Genomic DNA, 23574 nt, shown 5'->3' with positions numbered 1-23574 from the left:
TTTCTCATTCCTTCTCCCTAGCACAGAAACAAATTTCAACTGTTCTATTCTGCTGTACTTACAAATTGGAACTGGCTGCTGTGTCTTCTTCTGGTAGTTCAAGAACATCATCTTCCAAGTCACTCACTTTCACCTGCTTCACCACCTCCAGAAGCAGAGACTCACTAGAGGGCTGTGTCTGGTGCGTGCCTATCATAAACAGACAAACCAGCTCAGAATTTTTTTTGCTACAACACCTTCAGAAAGCTAGACTAGCGAGTGTACTTTCTACTGTTGAATGTTGGTTTTAACCGAGTAAGAAGCATCCAGACTTCTTAAATACTTCGGGGAGCAAGCAGAACACTAAAAATACTCCCTGAACTACATTGAAATATATGTCAAATTGGTAACAGTATAAGGGGAAGACAAACACATGAGAAAATTTTAAACTGAATTCTGATATGCACATCTCCAAGAAAATATTATGCAGCGTTCAGCAAGACACTGTTAAAGCATGCCGATTTAATGGAAATACACTATTTGTTATTCGCTCACTTGGCTTTACAAGAGGTTTTTTTTTTTTTTGAGTCTTGATATACAATACACTCAACTTAAAGAACAGTTTACACCACTAACTGAGCTGTTTGGTACACTTCTAAAACAAAGTGCTTCATATCTACATATTTTAATCATAAGCTCTAAAAGGTTTTAAACAATTACTGCCTGCTTACTCTGATCTAATTGTTTCCTTTTCTTGAAAAAGGAATCTTATTCAAGAAAGCTTATTTTCAAACAATAGAGTTGTTTAACTTTTTTTTTCCCCCCCCAAGAGAAATGCACACTTCAATGAACAAGGGGAAATGAATACTACTCAGTAGGAAGATGCTGTTTCCAGTCAAAGCATCACTCTTATGTTACACATTTTACTATACAGAAAATAAAGAAAAAAAATCAAGATTTAAGTATCTACCATACACTGATTCGTAAATACAAAGAGTAAAGTGTGTATCTTTCTTCATTAAAGACTGAAGAAATCTAAGTGAAATAGCAAATAAATTACAGCTTTACCCAAATTATCTCTCAGGTCACTAGCATCCTGATGAGAGTTGAAGTTGTAATTCTGCACTAGTTTTAGTTTCATACGCGAGAAGTTTTCCACATTTGAAAGTTTCCAGTGAATAGGATACCGTTTCCTAGGAAAACAAGAATATTCATTAAAACAGTTAAAAGAAGATAAAGACCCCTATGAATAAACTGATTACAAAAGAATACATATTTAGAAAAATACTGGTCATCCACCTGTACACTGTAAAACATGAAAGCAATAAACACCATTTTAATTTTATATCTCATATTGCAGCTCTGATCATCCTAAAGAACTTTGTAAACAGTATTTATTTTCTACTGAAATACATCAAATTGTTTACACTTTCAGTTAATGACAATTAAGAGACATTAAAAAAAAAGGAAATCTTTATCCAGAAATTCCCCAAAAGCTAAGACAGGCAAAATGTATTCTTCTAAAATGAAATTAGCTTCCTGCATAAAAACTCAAGAGTCTTTACAGAACCATCAGTCTGTAGGATCTCCTAACTTTTTTGGTAATCATTTCATTGATAACTTATTTTTATTTGTTATTTGTCAAGAAAATCTAGTATCCGGGTAATCAGCTCAGCATCACACTTCAAAATTTGCATTTGGATAATTAAATGCAGAAAATACTACAAAAGATACATTCCATACTAAATTAACATCTCAAGAGTGGTTATCAGAGTCAATTTGACAAGATTCTAACCATGTGAAACAGCCAGTCATGTAAGTATTCCTTTTAACCATCATTTATGGTTTGATTTAAGAACTTCACTCTTACATTTCAGACCAAGGACCACGTTCAGACAGCAAGTAAAGCTGGGCTGCTCTCCACTGCCTCAGAGTAGCTGTGTGTTGACTATTAAGTTGCTTCAGCATACTGTTGTACCGCAGATTTTCCTGTCGAGCCTTTCTGCCAAACGGTTCCACAAAATGCTCCTGAAAGACCATTAAAAATAAGTCTAGCACTGAAATAGCTCTTATCTTTCAAAATACAGTTTTGTGGCTTGCAAGAATTCTCATAAATTAAGAAGGAACAAAAAAAGTTTAGCAACAAAAACTTCTGAAAATTTAAGGTAATGTTTATGAGAAAAATTTTAAAAAGCGAAGTACTAGAAGAAATGGTGCCAAACTTTGACTTAAAAATGTGAAGAAAGCATTACTAATGCTGAATCACATGAAAGCAATTTTTCATCATTAGAAAAGTGGTCTTTAAATTCTGATACTCTACAATGTGACTCATTGTACTCTTCCTTTAGGTATCTGAATAAAAAAGTCTTACTACAAGGATCCTTATTAAGAAGACAAAGGGAAAATAAGATAAACGTAACTTAGTTATGATATTTGCTGTAATTACCAGTTCATTCTAATGTTTAAAATGAGCCTGGACCTTATATAGAAAGGTCAGTTTAGAAACAATTTTTCCATGCATTAAATAGGAACTGTTAACTGTTTTAAATATTTTCATTGCATTGAAGTAGGGGATTATTAAAAGTGGAAGATTTAAAAAAAAAAAAAGAAAAAAAAGAAAATCATACCAACTCATTTCATAATGAAGAAGAGGTCTTAATAATTTAAAATGTAAATTAGAGTAAAAGAAGATGCAGTTTATAGCTGAGCACAGTTCTAGGTTGCTGTAGTATGAGAAAGGCCTATTGTCCTGACATAACTCTGCTTACAGGTAAGACTCTTAAACAGAAAGAACAGAATTAAAAAGCATACCCTCATTGACTACAAGTGTATATAGTTACACTGCATATAAAATCTTAAAATAATCAACCTGCCTGCAATCACTTGAATCGAATCATCCTGGAATTCAGTTTCTCCATCTTTTAGAAGGCAACTCCTGAGATAGTTCTTCTAAGAGAAACTTGCACTCATTCAAAACCTTACCTGAAATTTAAGCTTACTTTCTCCTCTGTCCCGGTCTCGCTTGTGCATGTTCACCATAAACGCTTCATAACAATCTTTCCAATAAAGTGCCATCTGCTCGTTATCATGTTTGAATGAATTCTCTTCATACTGCTTCATATTTGGAATAATCTGGTTCCACCAAAAAAAAAAAACCAAAAAGCACAACATAATTTCCAAATGAGTTCCTCTGCTTTCTTGGCTAAAAAGACAGGGGAACTGACACAAAAAGAATCTACTACTTACATATTTATCTATATAAACTTGCCACTCATCAGAGCTGCAGTATTCTTGAAAGTCCTCAAAGAAAGATGGGCTGCCATTGGTAGGAGGCAATGAAGGGAGATGTAGGTTCATAAAAAGAAGTTCATAAATCTTGGATACCAATGTCCGAACAAGGGGAATCAAAAATGAGTAAGTTTCTGTCTTCTCTTCAATTGATCTACTCAAGATGCCTTCCAGCTTCCCCAAGAGGTAGCATGCTTCAGGCTGGCTCTCAATTACTTTGGTCTGAAGCAGCGTGTTTAGTTTGGCTGCTGCCATAGCACAGACCTACACAGACAAAGAAGAAAAAATGAACACAATTCTCAAAATAGTAATTTTTATCTTTTTGGTAATATACCATCTGCATCCCAGGTAGCCTGAAGGCATACATGCATCAAATATGGACACTGATCACTTATCTATCCTGTGACGGCCAAACCTGAGTCAGCTGCAACCCCAAAGTCACACAGCTGCACTGAGACAACCACATCCTCTAAACTAACAATCCTGGTTTTACTGAAGGGCTCATACTCCAGGCACAGCTCTGCTAACTTTGTTCTAAATGCTGCTCTGGAGGAACAGTGCACTTAATGTATGTAAACCTGAAACCACTAATAAATGTATTTTATGGTAAAAACAAAAAGTCACAATAGAATCACTATCTTACTGCCACTAGTGCATACATAGTGTCAACTTCAAACAGCTTGCCCTCTACCTCTTTCTCATGCTCAGGAGGGGCACAGCAACAGGACTGTAGAGTAAATTTGCAAATGGTAAGAACCATTAAAATATCTTCCCTATAGAAGGATGATGGACTGCTGTCAGTCTGCTGACTGAGCAGCTCCCCATAAACCACAACAGTTACATCAAACATGCACTTAAAACACAGTACCACTTGCAGGAATTTGCAACAAACCTGTAAGTTATCCTGTGCAATGAATCCAAGGAGCAACTGGACTTGCACCTGTGAAAGCCTAACTGCTTCTAGGCCAACAGAGTACCAGGCTGACACGCTATCCATGAGAGTCACCAGTTCTTCCAAGAGCTTTGTAGAAACAGAAGATTTGCATGAAATAAAATTAACAACAGCTACTCCAGCTGGAGACATAATAATTTCAAAGAGCTGAAGAAGAGTCTGTGTTCACACTTCTAACTGGAAAATTATTCCAGAACACTGCAGTTAAACCAGTTATTTGGGACAAGTCCTGACTACAAAAATCTATCTCAGTATGTTAAATGAAGTATCTACCCTGAATAAAGCCAAAACCAGTAAACAGTATGTATGCTTATGCTTTTCCCTATAATTTAACTCCAATAAATGCCACTTACTTAGAAAAGTTAGAGACTCCATGAGCACGATTACCACGATTGAAAATATACTATTACTAATAGCACAGATACTATACCAACTTGCAGTTTCTGGGTTCAGCATATATAGGGTTTGATCTCATTCTTTTGCTTTGTGTTTTAAATTGTTTGAGTGCCATGCTAGTATAATTTACCAGCAATAGCAATATGCCCAGTGCCCTGAGAAGGAAAACAAGGCTTCTTTCATTAATATCTGATTTAGTGAAATGCTTGAAACTTCCTAACAACTATTAATGTATTTTAAAAAATAATTAAAAAAATAGGAAGCACTCTCCTCTGTCAGCATTTTGATACTAGAAGTCATACAAACCTTGTGAAAGGTTTTCACAAGGTAAATGGCACATTTCACGATCCAGATATGTTTGCTTAAAACCAATATACCTTGATACATTCCCTAACAAATTACTCAAATGTAAAGTCATTCTTTTGGTAAGCTCCAGAATCACATGAATGTTTCTGTGGCAGACTGAAAGCTGTCCTGCTTAGAATATTATGGTGCTTTACATTCTCCCCAAGCACAGTGGAAGATTATTTATGAAAGTACTGTTATTTTCAATTCAGTGTTGGCAATAAGCACAACTCTCACTGCTCCAAAGTTCAGATCTCATTTCTAGTTAGATTTCACAAGGCTAGATCAGAAAAGAAGGGAAAGCTTTTACCAAAAGGAGATTTTTAAAAAACAAACAATGAAAAGTTTTAAGATTAAGCTACATTTACTTAGAAACAAGCATTCTGGAGAACAGTTTAGGAATTACTGTGTTGATGACTGAACATTACACCTCTCCCCGTGCCCCCGCCCCCCAAGTAGCCTTAAAAAACCTGATTTTCTTTAGGATTTATTGTGATATAATGATGGTTTCCATATAATGCCTCCCCCCTTTGCACTTGAAAAATGGAAAAGCAATGACAACTCAGAAAGCGAAGGAAGCGAGATCACTGTAAGAAGTCTCAAACGCTGAGACAAATTATAGATGTCTGTGAGATACAGGCCAAGAAGGCAGCAGAAACAGCCAGATGACAGAAAGCTTCTTTACCTTACTACTTACGTATTTGCTAGTAATTTTATCCCTCAGAATTCATGTTTCTGACTCTGATATATAAAATGGAGCTATTTGCATATATATGCACAAAATCATATTGAAACTCCAATATGAGTCAAAGCCCAGAAGCGACATTTCTCAGCTTGCATCTGAGAGTAGAGTTTTGTCTGCTCTTTTATTCAGGACACACACAATGAGTCATATATGTTGACAAACAATGCAAAATCTGCTTAGGCTACAACTTGCATTGCTCTCTTAGCTCCTGCATTTTTTAAAGTATTTCTTCGAAGAGACATGGATTTTTAATAAAGAGTAACACTCATAAGCCTACTATATTCTTTACAGTAAGTATTCACGCTTTTTAAACTCATTAAGGGGCAATGCAATCCATTCCACTATGAACTCTTACTCTGCAATATCTATAGTTTAAAAACATATGCCTAGAAAGAATGACAGTATCCAAGCGGACAACTTTTTCACTACTATTTCAGTCTATATATAAGATATGCAGTTACTGTACCTTTTCTGTCCATAAATTTGAATTAACTAGTCCTTCTGCCTGCAGGAAGTCTTGTACAATTAGCAAGAGCTTGAAGGCATTTTCAGCATGTGTAGGGAGAGCTTTTGAATCTCTGTTATCAGTGACTGACCATTCTAACATCTTCTCCAGCAAGCTGCATGGAAAACAAAAACTCAAAGTAATTATTACATGTTCTAAGTGTTAAGTGGCTTTTAAAAAATCCAATTAAGTATTTAATTGAATCTCTTAGTCTGCAGTGACATAACTGCTGTCTTCTTGATAAGCCAATGAGGTAAAAGAGATTTTGAGAAGCTCATGAAACCAGTGATACAGTTTCAAAACCTTATGGCCACAACACACAACTAAATAGGTAGCAGAATATACTTTTGACAGTAGGTGAAGAGATAGCAGAGAAAAGTACATCTTGTTGGGAAACATCCACCCCTTCCCAGCTTCACTAATGCCCCTTACTTTTTCTGTTTTTCCTCAAAAGGGATGAAAAAACCCCGTCCTTGAACAGTGCACTCACTTAAGTTTTATTTCATCAGAAGGTTGCAGCAACTCATTAGACATCCCCAGTTTGGTCAGTGCAGAAAACACTTGGCCTCTCTCAATCCAAGCAGCATCATCAGATTTTTCAATGCCTTTCCACATTATACACACTAGGATGTCTGTAAGTAACTGTGCGAGTTCTTTATCACCTCCCTACAAAAGAAGAAAAAATATTTACAGCCTTTGTAGCCTAGAAAACCTTGAAATTTTTTCTTATTCATCATAGTCCCTATGCTTGCATGTTTCAGCATTTTTGAAAACTCTGCAGTGTAAAATCCAACTGCATGAAAATACATACATGAAAATGCAAATATAAGAGATTGTGGCTTGCTTGTATGTTGTAATACATACTGTCTTGACTTCAACCTGACCTTTAGCTACCCTTGATTTTTTCACAGCAAGTCTGCTCCATGCCTCCTCTGGAAGATAAAGGATATTGAACTACAGAAGCAAGGGGGTGGGGAGAGTTTGTAGTTTTTTTGTTTGTTTTGGCTTTTTTTTTTGTTTGTTTGTTTTTTTTAACATCAAAGCTATTCCAACTAGACAACCAAAGAAGGTGACACACTACAAAAGGAAGTGCCCTTACTCGCTATAAAGAACTATATTGTTTGCTTTTCTGTTGGAAGACAGGAGAGAGGGGGAAGAACAAAAATTATCTATAAGGGAGAGAATTAAAAAAATAAAAAGGAACTGCAGACATTTGGAGAAATCAACAACATAGGGAGTGAATTACTTACTCCTTGGTTTTCAAATAAAGAAAGATCTGCGGTGAAGGCCACATCATTTACAACACTCAGCTCTTTGTCAGGCTGCCCAGAGAATGGTTTTATGTTCTCTATAGGTGATGGTGTGCTGGGCTGGCTATCTGTCATTTGATTCACAATGTCAGTCAATTCGTAAGAGTCAAGGCTGGACAGATCTAAACTCAAATGTGAAGGATTCCTGTGCCACAATTCTTCTCGGTCCTCCGACCTAAAAGACATCTCTGCTGTGGATGCATCTTCCAGTGGCATAACAGAGAAATGAGCAGGGACATCCAGAGATTTGTTGTCTTCTAAACTCCACTGATCAAACAGACCATTAACAGATGTAAAGCTGCCAGTTTTGTTTCCCTCTGTCTTATCAGGTTGATGTTTCTGAAGCTCTTCAGCAGGAGGCTTTTTTTCCTCTTCCCTTGAAGAATCAGCCCTGCTCTCCTTAAAGCCAATCTGGACCTCCGAGTTTTCTTTCAGGAACAGTCTAATCAAAGTGTCCTGCCAGCCCAGCTGCTGAGAAATTTGTTGCGCTGCATCCAATTGGGAATGTAAAAGGTGCAAAACCTAAGGATAGGAGAAGATATTCCATACCTACACATTAATTTTAGCTCGTAATTGTATTCATTCTAGCTTTCCAATGAGACATTTTATGACCTGAAAACTTCTTTTGCCTTTTTTTATTTTTTTTTTTTAGAACCTTGTAAAAGAGTCACAATCAGTTAATAATAACAAGCCACTAAATTTTTCTTATTAGAAATATATGTTTGAGAAGGAAAAAAAAATTCTCAGGAGTAGCAAAGAAAAGAAGCTATCAAAGCAAATCGGGAAGTCCTGATATTTCAGCCACTCTTCCGCAACAATTCCTGCAAGAGACAGTTATCACAACAAATAATTCTACTCAGTCACTAATGTACAAAAAAAAAGAAAATCTAGAATAGGAAATACGCTTGATTAGGAACTACGTAATAGATAAAATTAAGCAAGCTTCAGTATTAATAAGTTACTGATAGTGTACATTATCATTTAACTTTTTTCACTTTGAACCTTAATAGACAATACAGTGCCTCACAGCAACATTCAGTACTACTCATTCCAGTGGTACAAGCCAGAGAGCTTAGTTTAGGAAAAAGTCACTGCTTCTTCCCTATCTCTTCCCTGCACCCACAACCACTCTTTTGAATAATAATATGTTCTATAAAAATAATGTACTAAAAATACAAACAAAACTTGGATTGTGGTCTTAAGTATCCTTTGAGAAAACTTAGTAAGGAGTCTACTATAACTTGTAGAACATACAAGGTATCTAAGAATCATGATAGAAGCTTTGATTTTTGTTTTGTTTTTTTTTTTAAAAGGACTTGAGTACACAAAATTCAACATTAAGTGATAGGCTTCATTTTTAACATAAACCATTGCTAAAGAAAGCAGTAGCAACAAATACTGCCTTTGTGTCTCAAAAAAATAATTAAGATATCACAGTGTACAGCTTATAGGCTTAAAGGACAGTATGCCAGTTTTGAAGAAGACAACTAACCTTTCTACAGACAACCACTCTCACGTTTACATCTGATCTATGAGCCAGATGCACTACAGCTATGAGATCTTTATAATTCACAGCAAGATCTGTAGAGGAAAAAGAAAAAAACAAAACAAACAATATCATGCAAGAGAATGTAACAGCTAAATATTAAAAGTTGCCTTGGAGGTCACATCTACACACAGGGATAGTAAAGGAACAAACTTCAGGGAACTAAGAAAACATTAGCCAAGACAAACAGGAACTTCAAATAGAACAGCTCTGTAAAGTAACAGCTCTGGTTTTCCTGAACAAAAAAAAAAAAACCTAATATGTTTGCTTCTGAGCAGCAGGAGTTTACTAATGGTAAACACAACACTTGCCAGTTACCTGCATACAGAACTTGGTTAAGAAGGTTTTTAATAAGAGAAACAGAAACTGGTGATTCATTCAGAAGGAGCCCCAGTCCAGAGTATCCCACTTCTCTGAGTCTCATACGTTGCTTACTACGCTCATAAACTTTAGTACATTTCAGCATCTCTTCCACAATCTGCAAGAAAAAGTACACACAAATGCAAAATAAACACAAGGAAGCAGATAGACCTCTTAAACTTAATTGTATATGATATAACATGCTGGTCCACTGTTTTAAAGTTTACTTTGTAAGTGAACTTAAAAAATATCGATTTTTTTATTTACTTTTTTTTTTAAGATCCCACTTCTTACTTCAAAAGAACACTAATTCCACTGTGCTATGGCAATGAACAATAACATCTAGCTAACATAACAGAAGAGAGAAGAAAAATTAGAACTTGGATGATTAGTATCTTTGCAATTACATACACTTCTGCAGTCAGACCATTGAAAAATACAAATTTATGTTCAACTGATTATTTTAAGAACATATAATTCAATTCATTACCTTGAACACAAGTTCTCTAAGTCTGTCAGAGTATCTTTGATGCAGTAACAGAGCATAAAGAATATCAGCGTTCCCTGGTTCAAAAAGCAATAAAAAAAGCTGGTCTGGGGTTGGGCTGGAATGAAGTAGGCTGAAGAGAACATCCAGAATTCCACAGAGCTATGAAATTAAGAGAACTAAATTAATCACAGTTCATTCAGACTTATGCTCCATTTGGGGAAAATTTTCTTGGCTTTTAAGTTTTACTCTTTGCTTGTTACAAAATACACATTTTTTCTGCTCAATATCATCACATACAAAATTAGAATTTTTTTTGATACATTTTTCCTATATCTAGAACATCTTCTCGAACTGTATTTAGAGCTATAAAGCAACTTCAAGTTCCGTTGATGTCTACAAAATAGAACACAACTTCTGATCAGTTGAAGTCCAATTCATTTGTTTTTGTAAACTAAGAGGACTTTTCTAATGGCAGTATTACACATCGTGTTCTCTGCCCTCGTCAGGGGGAAAAAAAAAAAAAAAAAACAAAAACCAGTAAAAATCTGGCCACCTGCAGAGCACGTTGTCAGGTTTCCAGTGTGCTTCTATAACCTGCCTCAGCTACATCTAAACAGAATCACGTATCAAGTAACACTTTGCTTGTGATCTTTTTTTTTGTTCCCCCTTCTTTTAAGCACCTAAGACACAAGATTTCTAAACACCAAGAAGCAAAACTAAAACATGTACAGTTTAACCTATTAGTTCATGCCACATTGGATACCTGCTCCTCTTCAGTGGTGGCAGCTATGTATCCTATAATGCTCTGTATTTCTTCATGTGTTCCACCTTTGCTCAGGAAATATTTGATCAGCCCATAGAGGGATATCTGTATTGTTCTCAGGTCATCAGGAGCCAAATCATTGTCTTTACAGCCACTCCTATACACCAACAGACAGGAAAAGCAACGTAAGGAATCTCTTCAAGACTCATTAACAGCAATTTGATTGTTCTAGTTCTGTAGTTTTTCATTTACCCAGATATCAAGGTAAAAGCTATCAATTTTTACTGAAGTAAGGCAACTTAACAGTAATAAGCAATAGTAGATCAGATTTACTAAGTCTATAAAAGCCCTGAAATGTAGGCTTGCACTGATCTGGAAACAAGTCAGGATTTCAGGTCGTCCGCTCCCAACGTCTAAAGGAAAGAGCAGTCTTCCTCAATGACATAACTATATTCAGAAGCAGAAATAAATCACCAAGACTGAAATTTAAAATCCCTTAAAAATACTTCAAATTCTACAAGGATATAAAAGAACTTAAAATGATAAACATCCTTTCTTTTCATAATGGTAATGATCTATGACTTAATTTGCATTGTTGATAACAAGTCCTTCAATTTTGTAATTTTAATGACTTTTCCAAGCATTTCTAATATCACTGACAGATTTTATATAACCCTCATAAAAACTAATTTCAAGAAAAAGTAGTATGACAAATGGAAAAAAAAAATAATGCAATTTTGAAAATTACACCAACCACGAAAAGCCAATCTGTAGTTTTATTTATTAATTTTCTCATTAGGATAATGGGGAAAAAACCCAACAGCCACATACAATAAATGAGGAGTTAAAAGAGGTAAAACACATACCCATAATAAATCCTGAGTGTGTCTAGAAGAAACTGCACACCATATTTCTTTCTGAAGAGCCTTCTGCTGTCTTTGATGATTGTAGAAAGATATTGTATATGCCCTGCAATATAAAGTTTTCTATTAGAATCCAGATAAAGAATTATGTCAAGTGAAGAGAACTGTGTCTTTGTGCAGCTGCTCAAGTTCGAAAGCTCACCAATTCTGAAGGGGAAGTCCCCACTGTTCCAGATACTGAAGTCAAAAAGCAAGTGTTGATACATCTGTTGCAAAAGCTGCATGTTCTTTTCTACTGAGACTTGTTCTATCAACAACTGTACAGCCATCAGTACATTCACATCCATTAAGTTGCTTGGTACCTTTCAAAATAACAACAGGTGTTAGCACTCAAAATATTGAATATACTAATAAAATGTAATTTTTAAAAAAAGAAGTTTAAGATTCTTTTATCTTCTACACCGATGTCTGCTTCCATTAAACCAATACAAGAAAACCAGTCTAATTTGAATAATCATAGAATACATTATCTGTAAAAAAAAAAAAAGCAGAACATGAAAAAAAAACAAACTAAAAACTACGTTTCACATTGTAGATCAAGACCAACTCCTCACATATTTTTGTTTTCAGAAACATGAGAAAGAAAAGCATGTACTAGGGATACCTTTGAAGACCTTCACATCCTGCTCAAACTAAGACTATTTCAAAGTAACCAGGCCGTCATCCATCACATTCATTACTAAAGGACGTTCCTCAAATTTGCTCACCTTCTGTAACAAGGCTCCTAGGGTGGCAACTCCATGGGAGTGAATGAGATTTTCTTGATTAACATGATGTCTCTGAATAAAGTGTTTCAACATCAATATGAAAGTTGCAACAATGTTCTTCTCCAGGCGTGCTTCTGCAAAACAGAACAGTAGCAAAAGCCTCCTGGTTTAATGTTGGTTCACCGCATAAAAGTAGAGGGGAAGAAGTGAAATCAAGTGTTATATTCCTCACTATTTCCTGAACTTCTCAATTCATTTTCTGTTTGTTCCAAGCTACAGGCTGTCTTTAGATTTTTCCAGTACAGACTCAGTCATTCTGTGCCTCTCCAAAACAAAGTGACTCCAGTTCTGACATTAGTTGCTTCACACATCAGTGTGAAGGTTACAGACAAACCTCTCAGTTACAATCTTTTACATATGCTGCAGTTATTCTCCTTCTGCAGTTGCAAACCGACACTTTCCAGCCATGATATGCAAAAAATTAAGAGATGGCGAGAAAGATAGATATATTTTTACTTTACTCCACCATTTCATATTTGGGAAACAAAAAAAAAAAAATTCTATTTTCATTTGCAAAGTGTGCTTCCCAGTGGTTTCTGTTAAGATCGAAGTTCAATCTCAATATTAGCACAGTTTTTTAAAAAAATCTGTTCTTAAAGCTTCCTCTCATTTTTTTTTTTTTAAATTTAATGCTAGAATCTGACTCTATGTGGAAGAGGTAGGAGCCCGAACACTTTCGTAAGAAAATAAAAGCTTGTCTAAAGGCTAAACAGTATTGTTCTGATGCTGCAAAGTCTTCGTGTGGCTGTCTGACCCAACACCTGAGTTGTAGGAAAGCCCTTCTTATCAACATTAGTAGACTTTGCATTAAACATAATTTCTCAAAATAATCAGAACAAACTTTTCAGAATAGAAATTAAAGAACTGCATACTTTTACACAAATTTAACAGTAAATCATGAAAATAAAAATAATGCTAATAGATACAGCTATATTTGAAATACGTTAGTAAGTTAGTGCTGAACTGGTATTCAGTATCCATGTCACATATCTAGGAACAGAAAGAGCCTTTCAGCTTTACATAGGTACCCCAGAAAAGCCAGTACATAATAAACCAGCTTTCTATAATTCACAGGAAGACTTCTAAAATCAAACTTAAAAATTATTTCAGTTCAAGTGCACTTTCCTACCTGATGCCTTTGTAGATGACAATAGCACCCAGTCTCCCTCTGCAGGAGTAACTACTTCTGGAGGCAGAGTCTCCCCTTCAGACTTCTCAGGCACCTGTCCACCAAGAAAACTGATCTGCTCCAGCAATGGAAACAGCACATCTACTCCACCTACACAGTTGATCATATCCTAAATCAAGAGAAAAAGAAGGAAAAATATCACCATAAATAAAATGCTCTAAACTACAGAAATTTACTCCAAATACAAGGAACCTTATGTACTCACAAATTAATCAGAATGTTTCACATATCACTTTGAAACTAGTTTAAAACAGTTTAACAACAGAGCTGCGCAAGTTTTAGACGCTGCAATTACACACATGCCTTCCTGTCAGCTCTTGTTTTGAAAGTGCATTTTAATACTTCCTTCCTCTTCTCCCTACATAAACAGGGGAAACTAAATGATACAAATCTTAAAGAATCTTCTGCTAAATACTTTTGAAAAACAGGAAAATCATATTTTTCTGATTTCCAAGTTACTTCCAGCAAGCACTAAGAAAAATTATACACATCTGTGATTTAATCATATTCCTGCAAGATTTCAACTTCAAGCAGTTATAAAGTAATAAAATATGATTTTTTTGAAAAATAACTTGATACATATATCTCAATTCTAAGCCTCTTTTAAAAATTCAAGTCTCCTAAGCCCCCATTTTTCTGCCCTCCTCACAAGCGGAGATAGCATGAGACTTCAAAAACAATGCTTCTTGTGGTAAGGTATAACATATTTAAATCACAGAATTTCTAAAAATGATTCACTATGCCACTTAGAAAATCAAGGTCTCGGCATGCTAGCCAGAGACACCTATTCAGTTTCCCAGCTTAGTCCAATTAAAACTACCGTGCAGTAAAATTTTAACAGCCGAAAAAAACCCAATATCCCGTATGCTAGTCTGTTAACGTGGGATTTCACTCTCCCTTCACAGTCAGAAATGGTGTGGAGAAGTGGAGAAAATAATCCTCCTCTTCTCCATCGTCTTCTACTTTTTCAGTTGTTACCCTGCTCCATGTGTCTTTATGATGCCCCCTTCTCCAGCTCAAAGTTATTAAGGTGATTGTAACAAAATTGAAAAGTTAAATTAAGAAAGTTTTTTAAATCTGCAAAATTTATCTCATAGGTGAAGACTTCTTTGTCTGTTGAACAAAACAATAGGCACCACAGACCTGCTCCTTTTGGAAACAGAAATCAAGTTAAAGTTGAAATCCAGAATTTGTCCAAACCACAAGAGAGCAGAAACCAGCTGCTCCTAGACTTTACCTGTCTCCTCGTAAGCTCCCGATCAGTTCTTGTGTTTTGTCCTCACTCTACTCCTCCTCAAGAGGGTGCTAAACCTCATCATGTTTGTTAAGAAATGATTCTCGTAAAACTTGTACTCACAATACGCCTTTCCATAAAGCTAGAGAGATATAAACCCTCCTCACACAACCCCTCTACCCACTACTGGGTGAAGAGAACAAATTGCAGTATTTTCAAACTATTCACATCATAGCAAAATTAACTAGCAAGCGTCTGTAATATTTAACATGAATCTCCACAAGTCAGCATATGCACAGTGTAGCTCCAACAATATTTCCCTATTAATTAGTTTGCTAGTAGAGTTGACTGTTCACTGTTCTTAAAAAAAAAACCCAAATAGCTCATATTTATTTATTTACAGATTTTTCCTCAAGACAAAAAAAAAAAAAAAAAGACATGGTTTTCTACACTCAGACTTTGGATTTTATTTTTTTCTCAAAGCTAAGAGTGCTTAATCAAAGATTCTGCCTATAAATCAGAACTGGGTGTATTCTATCTAAATTTAAAATAAACAAATCCTTACTTATGTCACTGTTTCTGGACCAAACTCTCACACTGTAAATAACTATTTCCTCATGCATAGAGCTAAAGTCTGACTTTGATTTTTTAATATTAGTATGTGTTATTGATCAGGGAACAAATAAGCAGATAAGTACACAAAGGTATTTATTAAGCTGGTGTGCATTTCATGGTTTCTTCCTCGTCTCTATAACCTAGCCAGTAGAAGATCATTTGCTATTTTAGACAGAAGACACATCTAATGAAGATGTAACTTGCCTAAATTGTATTGCTTACGGATCACCAAGAAAGTCTAAACCACTGATACGAAATCTCATTGGTAGTGTTGAGTTGACAAAATTCTAAGTTTTAATTCTATAGTATAAAGTCAGATCTGAACTGTCAGTGGCATGAGACTAAGAAATTAACTGATTAACCAGATGGACATAAGGATCCTACATGTTGGTTAAGAGAAGAAACAAATAAACCCTCAAAACATAGGACAGTTTTGATAGAATAGATTGTTTGAGCCAGAAACTAGAAACAAGTTTAGCCAGCAAATGTTAAATTTTAAGCTCCGATACTAATACAGCAGTAGTGCTGTGATTACAAATACTAGCAAAAGCTAAATAAAGATGATTTGCAGAGCCTGTAAGAACCAGATATCCCAACGTATCCAACAATTAAGAAAAAATATTGGACAATTAGTGTATTGAAACAGATTAAGGTATAACATTTCAACAAATATTTGGTGTTTTCTCTGAAGTGAAGCTTTCGGCTTCTAGTCCTGTCAACCTCAAACCAAAAGTAAATAAAATAACTAAATTAACTTATCTCTGAAAAATGTTAGATTCTTATAAAGTTTCATCGCCACACCTTGTTTTCTGCTGAAGTTAGTCTGCAACTCAATAATATTTTTTTATATGACTAACACAGCAATAGTCACAACTGTTACCTTAATACCTACTAATTTTAATCTAAATCAGAGTTTAAGACTACAAGAAATCCATGACAGACTCCTGCAGAGATTATAAAATGCTTTCAATACACAACACACAGATTATAAAGAGTAGTCACAGCTACCATAAAATATCTTAGCGCATTATCTATGACATTAAGTGCAGTAGCCCTTTTAAGTTCTCAATAAATGTGAACAGCATTAACTCATTAACTCCCATTATAAAACCCTGCTGTATCTACTAAATGTGATTCGCATTCTGATAGTAACATCCAGCATTCCAAAAGTCAGGTGAACATATACAACCACTATCATATTTACATCAAGTTCTGCTTCTTCAGCATGCCTTTACCTTGATGTCCCAGTTCACTACTTTGTTTCCAGTTAGTCTTCCATGTAAAAGATTTGCAGACAGGTCAAGACAAATTGGGTTTTTGCAGGCCTGTTAACAAACAAAGAGGTTACAACAATCTTTAGGAAACACATTACAGATTCTTGAACACATAAGATTTCTGAATGATGCACATGTTTCTGGAAAGTACTGTCATTGTGTTGACATTAAAGTATTTAAACAATCTGGAACCTCTGGAACATCATATATGTACAATTTTGAGTGTCAACTCTAAGATAACAAGGTAACTCTGTCCTTTTGTCAAACAAGAAAAAAACCTGCTATCTGTACACAACATTACAGATTAAGAAAGCTCTCACTGCTTCTTATCTTCCTATAATAACCACAACGTAAAGATAGCATGCTCATCTGTTCTACAAAACAGCAACGGTAAAGCAAAAAAAATTATAATCCGATAATCAGAACATATTCTGAAATTACTGTACACTGTGCAATCAAGGAGAAATTATGTATTGTTTCGTACCTTTGGTGTATAATGAAGCAGCACCTTACTAGGCAGATCTGCTACTTCAGCCTCTTGAGATTTCCATGGAGTTAAACAGTTTGGACCTATTAAAAAAAAATATATATATATAATTATGTAATTATAACATATATATTTAAGAGTCCACTGGATATTAATGTTGCCCTTCACAAATTTTATACTACTATACATTGTTGCACCAATGAATAGGACACATTGAACCACACCTATTTGAGACATGCTTTTAAGTAGTCTCTATGACTTAAATAATTCATTCCATACGGTCTGCTTAAAAAGAAACACATTCTTGATAAAAAGCTAAGCTACACAAAGGTGGGTTTTTTAATATATTCAAACAGCTCTAATGCTGCTGTTTTTACAAAGACCTATCTCATATATGCCACCAATCTCTGTCATCGAGCCCAAACATCCAGAAAATAAGTAATCTTCAAGATAGTTTTTTTTTAGCAATACAAAGTATTTCCTTTAAATGATGGAAGTGTTTTTATGCTAATCTCTATCAAACTCAAGCCATTATGGAACCTAACATCTTAACACCTTTTTTAAAGAGTCTCAACTGTTAACTCACATATAAGCAAACAGTGGCAAAAATTAAGAACTTACAAGTGAAAACACTAACATTTTCATTTTGGCAGGTCTGTACATATGATAAATGTTATCTTCACATAAGTTCATCTTAAATAAAACTTCATAAAATACTTATCATGCCATTTTAAGCTTATTTGTTACAAAGCCTTCTCACTTAAGTCAGCTCTACAATTCTTCTGGATTGTAACTTCTTCATTACGTGCCTGTGTAAAGCTCAGTGCGGTCTTGTTCACAACTCATCCTTTTTATTCCACTAAAAGCAGCACAATCACCACTTACCTGCTAAATATAATGCTTTCACCTGAGGAGGTTGCAGTGCTTCATGAAAGATGATAACTGACCCAAGCTGGCCCTCCAAAGATGTTGGACATCCCCATTCACTGTCTTGAGTCCCTGCTGAGATCATCTTGGTGATGAGTTCTGGTTTTCCAAGCATCCCACCCCAACTTCCCGTAGAGAGAATACCCCCAAGTGATGTCCGATGGGGCATAATAGGGGAGGAAAAAGGCGGATCTGGTATCTGAGATGGAGGAGGCGTTGTTGTTCTTTGACCAGCTGAACCAATGCAGCAAGAAGTAAAAGACTGGAGAGTCGTGCATGAAAGAAAGAAAAACAAACATACTGTAAGTCTAACCTCCTTTTTTTCACAGTTTAGAAAATAAATCTGAAGACTACCTCTCACAAACCTGAACTAAATAAATGAAACCAAGAGCAACAAGTTCTAGTGTGCCTGGGAAACAAAGCAATTCAGTATAACAGGCCAAAAAAAGAGCACATACTTTCCACAACAGCAGAGAGTGCCCTTTCACCAATGAAGAACAACTTGGTCACCTCAACTGTTGTGTGACCTCTGGCGGGAGCAGAGCTAAGAAGAATGGTGCTTCAGATACCCTGGCAAACACTCCTCTTCTGGACTAGAAGCCCAGCATATCTGCTACTGTACATTTCTTCTATCAGTTACTCCACTCAAATAGATGCTCTCATGGGAAGCTTACTTGCCCTACTTTTAGAGGCTACCTTGATGTTTATAGTGCTTATTCTAGAGATGGGCCAAAATCCTGAGCTTTATCTTGCAGCAGAAATTACATTTCCTCTCATTTTTAAGTGTTATACTGGTTTTACTATCACTATGTCAAATTTAAGTGTTTGCTCAACATATTTAACAAATATTAAATTAGAACTTACAAAAGAGACAAGAATGTTCAGTGTTGTAGCCCAGTTTAAAATGGATTTGCTCAACAAAAGGATGAACAATGCTTACAAAGAATACTAAACATGACATATACTAATTTTGATGGCTAGTGTGGTTTTTTAGGCTAAATGTGTACACATTCAAAATGGTTAGATTAACTACATGTAAACTGCTTATTCAGCTAACAAAGCAGGTATAAGATCAGTATATTAATGGAACACACAGAAAATACAAGTGAAAAAAAGTTACTGCTGAAAATGGAATATTCCTCATTGAGTACCATTACACCAATCCTACTGGCAGAGCTGTGATTTATTATGATTTACTCATAAATTATGTCAGTATGCTCAGGTAATTATTCTGAGGAAAACTTCACAATCTAATTAACGTACTCTGTTGTTTTGTTTTTAAACTGAGATGACTAAACAAGCGTTAATTAATGGTTAGTTATACTCCAAATTGATACTCTGGATGCTGTCCAAAGTTGAACAGAAGCTTATTAGCAACAAGCTAAGCTATCTTAAACTCTTAAACAACTTTCAAATCATAGAAGTCAATTATGTTCTCATTGTTCTATGAGAGCTCATCCCAACAGAGGTATGACTCAGATGGTGAACTTACTTCATTCATGGCAGGGAATCTAAGCGGGGCAGAGACCTTCTGCTGTCCATTGACATAGATGTACACAAGGCTCTGACCAAAGGGCCTCTTTCCAGGCATGTGAACAATAGTTATGTTGTGCTGGTTAAGCAATATAAAATAATTAAGTCATTATTTAAAAGCAGTGAAATGACTGTATGGAAATATTTAACTTCATCTCTATTAATCTGGTGAGAAAACGACTTAAGAAAATAAATCAAAAGCATCAACAAGAAGAGAAGACCATCTATCACCTGCTTCCATTTTAAAGCAGTTTACATGTAAACAGGTTTTTGAAAGGAAAGAGATACAGCTCTCTCATTTATAATGCACATCTGTCCTTAAGTACGGGAATAAAAAAATGCAATCCAGAAACACAGTAGCACATTTTTATTTATTCACATAGTATCACAGCCACCTATGCTTGTTATAATGTAATATTAAAAAAATCTGTATTTTAAAAAAATCTCTAAGCACAATGCTGTAACTAGCTTATCAATAACAAATGCCTAATAACAAAGGCATAACTTACCTCGATCAACTACTAATCTACAGGGAAAGTGCTCACATTACTTAAGATTAGATCTGTTCTTATTCAATGAATTATTTAAGTATGATAAAACAGACCATTTGTAAAACAAGAAAAAAAAAAGAAAAAAACCTTTAACTTCCGAGCTAACAGTACTACTCTAAACAAAGTGTTGTTCAGTATCAAATCTTACCCAGAGAGAGTCAAAAAAACAATGGTCAGGCAGCATCACTGTTGCATATTCCCTCTTTGTGCAAACTGCAACCACCAGTACTCCAGAGTATGTAATAAATGCTTCAAAACCCATACCACTTCCTGTAAAAAAGCTACAGAAAAAGACAATAAAACACACAATCAAGGACCTACTTCATCAAAACTACTGGAAATCACCTAACAGTACATTCATTAAGGAGAGAACCAATTTAAGCCATTTGTCGCTGGTTCAATATTTACTATTTGGCTGCTTACTCTTCTTCCAAAAAAAAAAAAAAAAAACCCCAAACAAGATGAAGAACTGCCTCAGGGAAGGGACCTCAAGGCACAGGGCATGCAGGCCAAAGGTGATTGACAAAGCTCTCAAAGCAGCTTGTAGTCATCCATCTTTTACATGAAAACACAACCTCGGTCCCAAAAAGTAATGCTCCAGTTTGACCCACACAGCTTAAGCTGGTTCTGTTACAAAGTTCTGGAAGCTACAACATTGCAATAAAGAATAGACTGGCCTGCAATCTGTGCTGTTTTCTATCAATTAAATTTTGTTCATCAGTCCCAGTAAAGTTGCCAATATTACATTTAGATTTGTGATATTACTGTTGCAGTGAGTATATATGTTTTTTCCATTTTCCTTGTTTCACATCATAGCGCTGTATACAGAGATTTTACTTATTCTGAAGACCAAAACAGCACATAGCATAACTCTTCTAGAAAATGCAGAAAGTTCAATCTTTAATTTGCAGACAAGTCTGCATTAAAACTGTTTTATAAGACAATAAGTGTCATCAATTATTTTTTTAATCTGTGATTATCTATCAGTAAAAGCCTTTCCTTAGTGCAAAATGTAAATGTAACCATTCTTATATATCTTATTTCAGCCACAGAATGAAGAAAATCAGTGGTAAGCAGCTATCCATAAACAAGCCCTGCAAGCACAGGTTTGCCTTGAGAAACCTTCGATTTTTAAAGCACTTGAATACAAATGATTATGTATAAATTGCAAACTGCTGTTCAAGACCCGCGAGACACAGTTAGGCACCATTATTTCAAGTGGATGCACTACCTACTGTATTATCAAATATCTGCATCTATCAATACAAAAAAAATACACACAGAGAGAGCATGAATATGACAGACCACTTCAATAGATATAAACTGTCTTACAATTAAACAATGTAAAACATAGCAGCTAGATTAATTTTTAATGATTTTAATTCAGTTGTGTCCTTAACATTTCAAGTTGAAATTGTTATGTTAAACATTTCCTCTTCTTAATATTAATTTCAATACACTACTGTTTTAGCTTCCCAAAACTAGAATAAGGTCTTTAAAATTGTACTTAAAAATAATAGAAAACCAGTCAGTTTTTGGTATAATATAGAATCATAAATAGTTAGGGTTGGAAGGGACCTTCAAAGGCCATCTAGTCCAACCCCCCTGCAAGAAGCAAGGACATGTCCAACCAGATCAGGTTGCTCAGAGCCCCGTCCAATCTGGCCTTGAACGTTTCCAGGGATGTGCATCCACCACCTTTCTGGGCAACCTGTGCCTGTGTTCTACCACCCCCAGTGTAAAAAATTTTTTCCTAATTTCTAATCTGAATCTACCTCCTTCTATTCTAAAACCATTACCCCATGTCCTTTCACAACAGGCCCAACTGAAGAGTTTTTCCCCTGTCTTTTCTGTAGGCCCCCTCTAGGTATCGGAAGGCTGCTCTACGGTCTTCCCAGAGCCTCCTTGTCTCCAGGCTGAACAGCCCCAGCTCTCTCAGCCTGAACTCATAGGAGAGGTGCTCCAGCCCTTCGATCACAGAATCATAGAATGGTTAGGGTTGGAAGGGACCTTCAAAGGTCATCTAGTCCAACCCCCCTGCAAGGAGCAGGGACATCCCTGACTAGGTCAGGTTGCTCAGAGCCTCATCCAGCCTGGCCTTGAACGTTTCCAGAGATGGGGCCTCCACCACCTTTCCGGGTAACCTGTTCCAGTGTTCTATAACTCGCATCGTAAAAAAAATTTTCCTAATTTCTAATCTAAATCTACCCCCCTCTATTTTAAAACCATTACCCCTCGTCCTATTGCAACAGGCTCTACTAAACAGCCTTTCCCCATCTTTCTTGTAGGCCCCCTTGAGGTACTGGAAGACCGCTATCAGGTCTCCCCGGAGCCTCCTCTTCTCCAGGCTGAACAGCCCAAACTCTCTCAGCCTGTCCTCATAAGAGAGGTGCTCCAGCCCTTTTATCATCTTTGTGGCCCTCCTCTGGACCTTCTCCAACTGGTCCATGTCCTTCTTGTGTTGGGGGCTCCAGAACTGGACACAGTACTCCAGGTGGGGTCTCTCCAGGGCAGAGTAGAGGGGGAGAATCACCTCCCTCGACCTGCTGGCCACGCTCCTCTTGATGCAGCCCAGGATGCGGTTGGCCTTCTGGGCCACAAGGGCGCATTGCCTGCTCATGTTAAGCTTCTCATCCACCAGCACTCCCAAGTCCTTCTCCTCAGGGCTGCTCTCAATCCATTCCCCGCCCAGCCTGTATTTGTGCCTGGGATTGCCATGACCCAGGTGCAGGACCTTGCACTTGGCCTGGTTGAACTTCATGAGGTTGGCACGGGCCCACCTCTCCAGCCTGTCAAGGTCCCTCTGGATGGCATCTTTCCCTTCCAGCGTGTCAACGGCACCACACAACTTGGTGTCGTCGGCAAATTTGCTGAGGGTGCACTCTATCCCACTGTCCACGTCACCGACAAAGATGTTGAACAGGGCCGGGCCCTGCACGGACCCCTGAGGGACGCCACTCGTGACCGGTCTCCACATGGACATTGAGCCATTGACCACCACTCTCTGAGTGCGGCCATCCAGCCAACTCCTTATCCACCGAGTGGTCCGTCCATCAAACCCATGTCTCTCTAGTTTAGAGAGAAGGATGTCGTGCGGGACAGTGTCAAAAGCTTTGCACAAGTCCAGGTAGATGATGTCAGTTGCTCGTCCCTTGTCCACCGATGCCGTCACCCCGTCATAGAAGGCCACCAAATTGGTCAGGCACGATCTGCCCTTGGTGAAGCCATGTTGGCTGTCACCAACCACCTCCTTGCTCTCCATGTGCCTTAGCATGGTTTGCAGGAGAATCTGCTCCATGACCTTGCCAGGCACAGAGGTGAGGCTGACCGGCCTGTAGTTACCTGGGTCTTTGTGGCCTTCCTCTGGACTCTCTCCAACAGGTCCGGTCCACATC

The 23574-nt window shown here is 36.6% G+C and overlaps 1 protein-coding gene across 3 annotated transcripts in view; it reads right to left on the bottom strand.

Annotated features, from left to right (window-relative positions):
- The window catches only part of NBEAL1 (neurobeachin like 1), an 87750-nt gene that overhangs the window by 22726 nt on the left and 41450 nt on the right, over window positions 1-23574 (bottom strand). For all 3 annotated transcript variants that reach the window (XM_086750561.1, XM_086750559.1, XM_086750560.1), the window contains 22 exons: window positions 20328-20460; window positions 19588-19707; window positions 18054-18357; window positions 17166-17251; window positions 16643-16732; window positions 13499-13667; window positions 12310-12443; window positions 11745-11904; window positions 11546-11648; window positions 10680-10836; window positions 9917-10075; window positions 9385-9544; window positions 9013-9101; window positions 7461-8042; window positions 6701-6876; window positions 6172-6325; window positions 4160-4288; window positions 3226-3531; window positions 2962-3111; window positions 1850-2007; window positions 1048-1172; window positions 63-189 (listed from right to left, as the gene is read on the bottom strand). In XM_086750561.1, the coding sequence (XP_086606687.1) occupies window positions 63-189; window positions 1048-1172; window positions 1850-2007; window positions 2962-3111; window positions 3226-3531; window positions 4160-4288; window positions 6172-6325; window positions 6701-6876; window positions 7461-8042; window positions 9013-9101; window positions 9385-9544; window positions 9917-10075; window positions 10680-10836; window positions 11546-11648; window positions 11745-11904; window positions 12310-12443; window positions 13499-13667; window positions 16643-16732; window positions 17166-17251; window positions 18054-18357; window positions 19588-19707; window positions 20328-20460 (3771 nt within the window). The remainder of the gene's footprint in view (window positions 1-62; window positions 190-1047; window positions 1173-1849; window positions 2008-2961; window positions 3112-3225; window positions 3532-4159; window positions 4289-6171; window positions 6326-6700; window positions 6877-7460; window positions 8043-9012; window positions 9102-9384; window positions 9545-9916; window positions 10076-10679; window positions 10837-11545; window positions 11649-11744; window positions 11905-12309; window positions 12444-13498; window positions 13668-16642; window positions 16733-17165; window positions 17252-18053; window positions 18358-19587; window positions 19708-20327; window positions 20461-23574) is intronic.

This window comes from Chlamydotis macqueenii, chromosome 6 (genome assembly GCF_036417535.1).
Source record: "Chlamydotis macqueenii isolate bChlMac1 chromosome 6, bChlMac1.mat, whole genome shotgun sequence".
In the NCBI taxonomy this organism is placed as follows: domain Eukaryota; kingdom Metazoa; phylum Chordata; class Aves; order Otidiformes; family Otididae; genus Chlamydotis; species Chlamydotis macqueenii.
This window is presented reverse-complemented; position numbering and strand designations above follow the sequence as displayed.